This window comes from Morone saxatilis, unplaced genomic scaffold (genome assembly GCF_004916995.1).
Source record: "Morone saxatilis isolate NCDOM2014 unplaced genomic scaffold, NCSU_SB_2.0 Contig21, whole genome shotgun sequence".
NCBI lineage: Eukaryota > Metazoa > Chordata > Actinopteri > Moronidae > Morone > Morone saxatilis.
Window position 1 is genome coordinate 9,491,443 of NW_023339774.1, and position 8,642 is coordinate 9,500,084.

The 8,642-nt window shown below is 38.5% G+C and overlaps 1 protein-coding gene across 1 annotated transcript in view; it reads left to right on the forward strand.

Annotated features, from left to right (window-relative positions):
• Positions 1-1,747: 1,747 nt before the first annotated feature.
• The window catches only part of LOC118332863 (transmembrane protein 132D-like), a 13,806-nt gene continuing 6,911 nt past the window's right edge, over positions 1,748-8,642 (forward strand). The window contains exons 1-3 of the mRNA XM_035668298.1: positions 1,748-1,828; positions 3,683-3,891; positions 6,999-7,308. Of these exons, the coding sequence (XP_035524191.1) occupies positions 1,748-1,828; positions 3,683-3,891; positions 6,999-7,308 (600 nt within the window). The remainder of the gene's footprint in view (positions 1,829-3,682; positions 3,892-6,998; positions 7,309-8,642) is intronic.

Below are 8,642 nucleotides of genomic sequence, written 5' to 3' on the forward strand. Positions count from 1 at the left end.
AATACATAAGATTGTATCATAATGCAGCTCAGCCTTCCTTTATGGATCAGAGGGAATACAGAACATATTACCAGGGAACACAAACTCTATTGCGAGGTAACATTTTGTGAGGAACGCAAAATTACTACAGAAAAATGAACATTTTTTAAGCAAAGTTACAATATCACCTGTTTGAAAACTGCCCCTGCATTCAAATAAGCTCTAAATTCACATTATTAGCAGTCAATAGTTATATTATTGGAAAATCAAACACCCACAATATAGTTAGGATAAGAAAAATTTGGTCATATCCTTGCCATTGGGCCTTTATCCTTAAATGCAGCAGTTTTTAAAAACAGCAAGTTTTAAAATTTTGCATTTGCTAAACATCGTTTGGCAAGTCCAGGAATTAGCAGGACGCTGCTGATGCTTTGTGATGGCAAAAAGACAAACATTGTTAGAATATTTTCTGATAAAATAATAGGTGAAAACGGTGAAAAATGGACAGTGGGGGAAATGTACTAATGTTCATCAAATCTAAAAACAACCTTGAAAGCTAGGTATTACAACATATCCTCCCCCAGGTCTTTATTTCTTAAAGGCAGATTGATTTTAATATAAATTAAGACAAATAGTAATATGAAGCTCAACGAACAGAATCAAAATATGCGTGAGTGTTTTGATCTTCTGTTTTAATGTGAGTCTTGATGTTTCACTTTTTATTACAATTATGTAGAGCCCTAAGGTGTTCCAGATAAACCACTGAACCTCACACTAGGATATAATTTATAGTTTTAGTGAGTCTTTATAGTTTAGAATGATGAAATTTCACACACTTACAGCTCTCAGCTGGAATCATCTAAGAAAAATACCACTGATGCTCAGTGCCCTGATTTCCAGTTACAAGACAATTTATTTTTTAGTGAATTAAAGAAATCTTAACATTCTTTAGCAAATGGCCATAGCCCAAAGATTCCAGTACAGTACAATGTGAGCGTCATAGACTCTGAATCTGAATTGTATTCTGTGGTGTCCTTATCTGTGTTTGTGCATGTCACTCTGGATAAATTTCAAGCCTGCGTGATTATCAACACAATGGATTGTTTCCATGGAGAAGTGACATTGATTTGTGCGTGGTTTCATGACACATTAATGGTGATAACTGCAGCTAGCGAGATCAGTCAAGTGCTACATTTTTCATGCTGTGCAGAATATGTCACCTTACAGAGATCTCAATTAAATCTTTACGGCTATCATCTCCGATACCTTTAAGAAAGAAAGATAAAGATGGATCTAGAATGTAGAGACAAAGTGGAACAAAACTAGAGATTGAAAGGTAGTTTCAGCATTAGGGCATGAGAGAGAGAGAGAGTGTGAGAGTGCTGGAGAAAATGAAGGGTGCAAAAAGTAACAAAAATAGAGGTGAGGCTTAAGAGACTTAATAAGGAGTGAAGTGGATTCTTTCAGCTCACTCTCTGGATGGCTGCCTTTAGAAACCCAGCACATTAGTGCATGTCGTGAACAGTATGTGTGTGACGTGCACACACCTACCTACCTCGTTTACGGTCCATACTGTATATTATCCATTATCATCAACTCGCATTAACTGTTCAGCACCAATGAGGGCAAAGAGGGGCTGTTTTAAGAAACTAGTATTATCAAAGTATTGTGTTATTTCTTTCTTAGATAAGTATGGCTGTAACTGATAATCATTTTTATTTTCATTTTTCTGATATGCGATTACTCGATTATTTGCTTTGACTAAACAATGTCAGGCAATAGTAAAACATGTCCAGAAGAGTGCAAGGTGATACCTGTGAATGTCCGTCCAACAGTCCAAAACCCAAAGGTAATTATTCATTTAAAAAGATAAAACAAAGAAAGGCGGCAAATCCTACATTTTGAGAAGAAGGAAAACAGTCAGTGTTTAGCATTTTATCTTTGATAATCAATGAATCATTTAAATTATTTAAACTGTTGCAAATGAAGTATCTGACAATCAATCAATTCATTAAATCTCAGTTCTAACTACATGGAACATTTTCATTTTCACAGCTTTTAATCAAGTAATTGATATGGTCATATAAAAGCATGAATTCATGCAAAGTTATTATTTGACTTGCACTGTAAGTCATTGGTTCTTAATCTATTATTTAATATATAATATTATCAGAATACGACAAAATTCAGAATGGAAATTCTAACTTAACTGCTAGTAGTTACCTTATATATACTGTTAACGGTAGCCACAACCATGCACATAGCGCACGCATACACCTTGCAGTGTATGAGATTTTTGTGGAAGAGTGTAAGTGCCAGTTCTTTATTAGGTTTCTAAGGAATAAAGCTGCCTCCTGTGTGAACTCTCCATAGCTGAATAGAGTAGACTACTGCATTCTAATGTCAGCCATAATGGTGGTACTTGGACAGTCCAATGTTTTGTGGTGTTGAGGTTGTATACTGTGTAAAAAGTTTGAGAAACACTGCTTTATGTGATGACAGTTGGTCTTATCAAAGAAAGGCTATGCCACATAATTTTGATATTGATTGTACACACTGACATGACAAATACATTTCACAGATTTGATTTATGAAACTGATCAATTGAACAGAAATCCAGATGAAACCTTTCTCCGACTTTGAAAGGCCTTCCTGAAGCACCACCCGTTCTTATTACAGGAAGATTGAACATGTAGGAGGTACAGTAATACAGTAGTAGACCGAGGGTGAGGGTAAAAGAGTGGGAGAGAAAGAGGAAACGAAAGGGAGGAGGAGAGAGCTGACAGATCCCAAGCTGTCAGTTTTGTTGCTCAGAGATAGGGGCTGGTCTGACATCATTTGAGAGTAAAGCTGCCAAGTTATATGCAAAGACGTGGAGGCAGATGACAGTCTTCTTGTGACTGGTTCGTTATAAAAAAGCAACTGTCAGTACTGAGGAATTCTGCTGAAATTACTAGTTGTGCCAATCAAGCGTATGATGGTATTTGAGATTGAAATGAATTGAAATGCAAGTGATTACAAGCACAATTTTAATGACAGATCGTTAAATGGATTTGGTCGTCAAAGGGGGAAAAAATATTTGATGCGGAGATTGTGGTGCTTTGAATATAATAACAGACACTTGTGATGTTCTTGCTATATAATTTCTCTATGTTGGAGACGCATCTGAGAAACCTGATTGGAGTTGTACTTCATCCAGCCAATCAGAATTTGGTTCGAGCAAGTGTTTTGTTCTCTGGTTGGATGAAGCAGGTTTTGTGTCTTTTCTCAGCTCCATCTGTTAAGTTGGACCAAAGTCATATTCCTTGCACACATATTATCCTGCGAGCGCACGCATTAAATATGCATTCGCACACATTCAACCGCACACACAAGCAGAGAGGAAACTGAGCAGACCTGACACTTGAGGTTTCATTGAAGCAATGCCAAATCTTTCCACCCTCCAAGCATGTCAGAAGAGGCTGTTGACTGAAAATCTTCAACTGGACAAAAACTGGAAATCTTCCTTAAATTGTCCAAAATGACAAAATTTCGCAACTACATCCATGATACATTTTAGCAAAATTATATTTAAATTAGTTATTTTAAAGAATTTGAATACTTTGTCATCTTTTCTCCAAGTTTTAAATCTAAAATTGATTTGTCTTTCTTTATCTCTTGCCCGTCTCCCATCCTGCCTCTCATTGTTCCCTTTTTTCTCCAGGTGTCAGAGCGCTGTGACTATGTGTACGTCAATGGGAAGGAGACAAGAGGCAAGAGCAGGGTGATGCTCAACTTTACCTACAGTTTTCTAAGCGCCCAACTTGAGATGAGTGTATGGATGCCCCGCTTGCCCTTGCTAATCGATGTGGCCGACCCCGAGCTCAGCCAGATAAAGGGCTGGAGGGTCCCTGTCAGTGCAGGGAACAGAAGGTAAGGCCTCTTTTGCACCTATACTGTTGCATTTTGTACTGTGCAGTATTCTTAAATATACACCTATAAAGTGAACACTGCAGCACAGCACCAGCAGCTTCAAGGCAGCTCAACATGATCCTTGCTTAACACTAAACTCTTGAACAAGCTGAATGATTAGTCCACACGCAAAATCGATTTTTTGATTTATCCAATGAGTACCCATATATAACAGCAGTTGGTCATTTTAAAACGGTTCCTGGACATATCTTTAAATTTCTCTATTTAAGTTGATAACCTGATTTTTAACCATGCATGAGAATCTGAATCACATTCTTCACAGGTAAAAATGAATGGACGTTACAATAAAATGGCTTGGTAGTGTTGGTGCAGACATATGAGGCATAAAATGCAGGTGCAGCTGCAGAGGTGGTATAATGAGTGTCTAATAATTCAGTCTCCCAAAAAGGTACTTATGCTGAATAAGAAATGAGTAATAATTTTGAGCATTACAGAGCATGGACAAAATTCCTGAGGCTGAAAAGTGACACTGTGCACAATGATCTGTGCGGCGCATCGTGAGTTGTACAAGAAGGTGGTAATAAAAATATTTAAATGAGTGATTTTTCTTCAAATATGAATACGGCTGATTAAAATAAAAATTACCCTATTTACATTAAAATAAACGATCACCGAAGCACACTGACTAATTTACATTTAATAAAAGCCATTATAATTATTATATATTGTGATCACACAGACAGATAGGGTGAAGACATGAAACCACCAAAACACTGATGTGTTTGTAATGTAACACTAAATTAAATTATTCCATGTGCCCCTGTGTTTAGCCTCTTCAGAGCCATGATATTACACATTCATGTACAATTTATACTGTGATATGAAAACAGTAATTAATATGATGTAGCAGTTGACATATACGCCCTCTTTATTGTTGGTGACATTGGGGAAGTTTTAGCTTGTTTGAGTCAGATTTTTAGGAGTCCTAATTAGCAGTAGCGTTAAATGTTTAAATATAACTTATATAATAATATATGCATTAAACATCTGTACAGAAAACAGCACATTCCTGCCACAAAGTCACTGCGGTGTCATCTCCCACTGGCTTACACCCCACAGGGTGGCACTCTAACACAAATACCCCCTAGGCTACCAACGCCTGAGCACATCAGTCATGTCTGTCAAGCGCCTCACCGTATGAAGAATGCATGATATGTGAAGTTTATGTGCATTTGTAAGAGAGAAAGCTAAATGAAAAAAATAAAATGTTTTCTCTGCATGGCTTTATCAATGTGCGCGCATTCACATTCACGCATGTAAGCTACCTCATTACACTCTGGCACCTTGGCTGACCTGTCACTCACTGCTACAAACATGACCTGACCTCATGTTTCTGTTGCCAGCCACAAACGTCACCTTGGTTTAGATTGCCGTCCCTTCACTGATGTGGAATAAGGGAAGGGGAGGGGATGGTGGAAAGAGGTTAGGAACTAAGCCAAGCCATTGGGCCACAGCATGTTAACCTGTCAGCCCGTTTTTCTGCCTGACCGGCCATGCCTCATTAAACCTAATGGAAACTGTCACTGTCACTCCCCCCGGCCACCTGACTGTTAGAGAGAGAGATGCAAGCAGAGCTCGAAAGAGTAAGAGAGTGAGAGTGAAGAGGGAGAGAGAGAGAAAAACAGTGCGAGTCGAAAAATAGATTATAGAAAAGTCAAGTTAGAAATGGATGTGAGAAATATAGAGTGAGAGCCAGGCATGCAGTGTGAGAGATGGCAATGCACAGGACAACAAAATAGACATATATCCAGTGATAAAGAGTGATGAAAGATGAAGAGCGGAAGGATAAGACTAATGTATACGCATTATAGCCATAGCAATGTTTCTCTTCATCATCAACATGGTCAAACTCTTTAGAGCGGATCCGTGTCCCGAGGCCACATTTTACCCATCACTGCAGCTCCCGCGGCTAAGCCTGGGGACCAAAAAATACAATATGTTGTTGTTTGATATGATGTATTATAGTAACCGAGGGAGCAGTTTGTGTCTACAAGCACTTTTAATGTATTTTTGGAAAGAATTGGAACAGGAGGTACAGTAAATTCCAGTTAATCATGAAGTGAGACAAAGTGCTTTAAAAATACAGTAGAGCAGAGAATAGAATCAAATGGACCCCTTAATGCAGCAAAGTAGGATATTTTATGAACTTTTATTTTGTTTTGTTTTTGCTTTTTTATTTTATAAAGTACACTGAAACTTGTATAAAACATCCTGGTGCCATATAAGTCTTGCCTAGTAATGGTTTGAGACTGTATTTTATCTTCTTAAATTGCACACTGTGCGCGCTTTATACTACACTGTCTATTTGTATAAATGTTTCAATGTCGTATAAGGTCCACAGTGACACCTATTTTCCTTCTTCCATAATTCTTTGTAGGATTTTTAAATGTTTTCACAGTAATAGGGTTGTTTTCCCCTTTCATCCTTCATTTTCTACCTTTCCAGTCTAATGTGGGCCTGTTAATGTGATAAAGGGTCATACAAACTTAGACTTAAAGCATAGAACAGATGTGTCATAAAATTCCCCTTTTGCTACAAAACATATCTTCTGAGATAGCTATATTTGCAAAGTGTTTGCCGTGGGCCAAATAAATGGCAGACGTACAGCAAAATATCAGTTGCCCTTTTAAAGAAAATGAGAACGCAAGCAAGGCAGCAGTTTGTCTCTGCAAGCTGTTTTTAATGGACTTTTGAAAACACTGGGAGCCTACGACTTTCGGGAGGTTGGGAAAACCTGCAGCACAACAGAGTCAACATTGACTGCAGTAAATACATCAGAGGGTTTAGACTTCGTGGGCATTAATGGCGATAAGAAAAAAATGAATTACATTGAATTATGATAGGAAAAAGCAGAATTATACTGTTGATAACCTTCAAAGTATCTTTGTCTCCTTAGGATTTCTCCAGACACAAAGAGCTTTCAGTACTTTTTACCCCTGAAACAACCTGAAGTATGCTTAAACCATCTGTGTCTAATACTCCTCACTATTATAAGCAATTGATCTGTGCTTTATTCCCATTGTTCATCTGTTTTCCCATCCCTGTAGGTATGAGAGGGTCACTGATGACAAGGATGAAGACAATGGAGCTGATGAGAGGACAGACAACAGCTGTGTGGCCCAGTATCAGAGCACCACTCTGCGTGTCCTCACTCATTTTGTGGCAGATACTGGAGAAGTTAGAGGAGCCCCGGAGGAGGACGGACTGGGCCAGCAGAACTTCCTTTTGGGTAGTGACTGGCAGGTGGAGGTTACGCAACTGGTGAAGGATTCTCTGAGGGTGGCGGACCCGAAGGTAGCGCAGCTGTCGGAGGGTCAAGTCCTAATAGGACTGAGTGCTGGAACCACCAAACTACAGGTTGGATGTCTGTCTGTTTTGGTAACCTGATAAGCAAACTGCATTTTCATTTTGTTTCATTTCATTATTCAGACATCCTGTTCGTTTGTTTTAGCCGTTTGGGTGAAGGGGTTATTTTGCCCCATACGATCAGTAGTGACACATCTGTCTCGTCATAATTTTCAGTCGACACAGAAGCAAGAGTTTTTGCTAGAAGAGAGCCTCTTAGACGGCTAAACACTTGATATGTCAATACATTTAATATACTTATTTAAAAGTTGATACTTTTATAGGTTAACTTCAAATAACCTGTAAAGTCAAATCTCATCCATTGGAAATAAGCTATAGGTATAGAAAACATGGGGTAAGATGGAACAGGTTTGGCAGTGGAAAGGGAACGAGTAACAAAAATAACTACACTGATTGCAGCATGGCACAAATACTTAAGCCTATCACAAGCTGACAGAGAAACATGCCTTCATGGCACATCTAATAAAAGACTGCACCTCTTCAGTCTCTCTTTCTCCTTCACACTCTCTCTCACACACACACACACTCAGAATCCTATTTATCTCATACTACAACCAGGTTCTTGCTCAGGACAGCACGTGTGCTTGCTCACAGTGTAAATCAACATCAATTTGGCATTTACAAGATAGCACAACACGGAACAACACATTGTTGAAGCAGTGGACTGGAATCATAATCTCCTTCTCTTTATTTATCAATTGAAGAGCTGTTGGCACTTCTTGAGTTATTATGTGTTTGTGAGACAGAGTGCTGTTTCACTGTTGGCCAGGACATGGTTTAAATGAAAGGAAAAGTGAATGGACATCATCTTGTGTTAAGTCTGGTACTGATGAAATGGGAATATTGTTATCATTCATTTTACTGCAAAGCTAACATCTAGTAGATTTACATCTTACTCATCTGTGCAGATGTTGTACAGTGGCATAAAGGGTGAACGTCTCTATAGGCCATTTAACAAACTGTATTATGAATGCCTCAAATGCTAGATCCAGCCTTGGTTTTGACAAAGTCAGCCCAGTCCAATTCACTGTGTACATTATTAGTATTAAATTCAATGCTAAAATGGCAGGTCATTTTCAGCTATAGTTTTTGTGGTGTTGTAATATTGGATCGCATAACCATATTGGTTGCATTCAAGAATAAAAAATGTTGATTTTCATTTTGAGAGACATGTTGGCTCCTTTCCAATGGCTGTAGCTAGGAAGCTACAGTTTCTTTTGGAGAAAGTATCTATTGGCCATTTTCCTTGTTGCTTTTACATTTTGGCCATGGTGGTGGTAGCTGCTTGGTTGGTCACTTAAAGCAGCGGTCCCCAACCTTTTTTG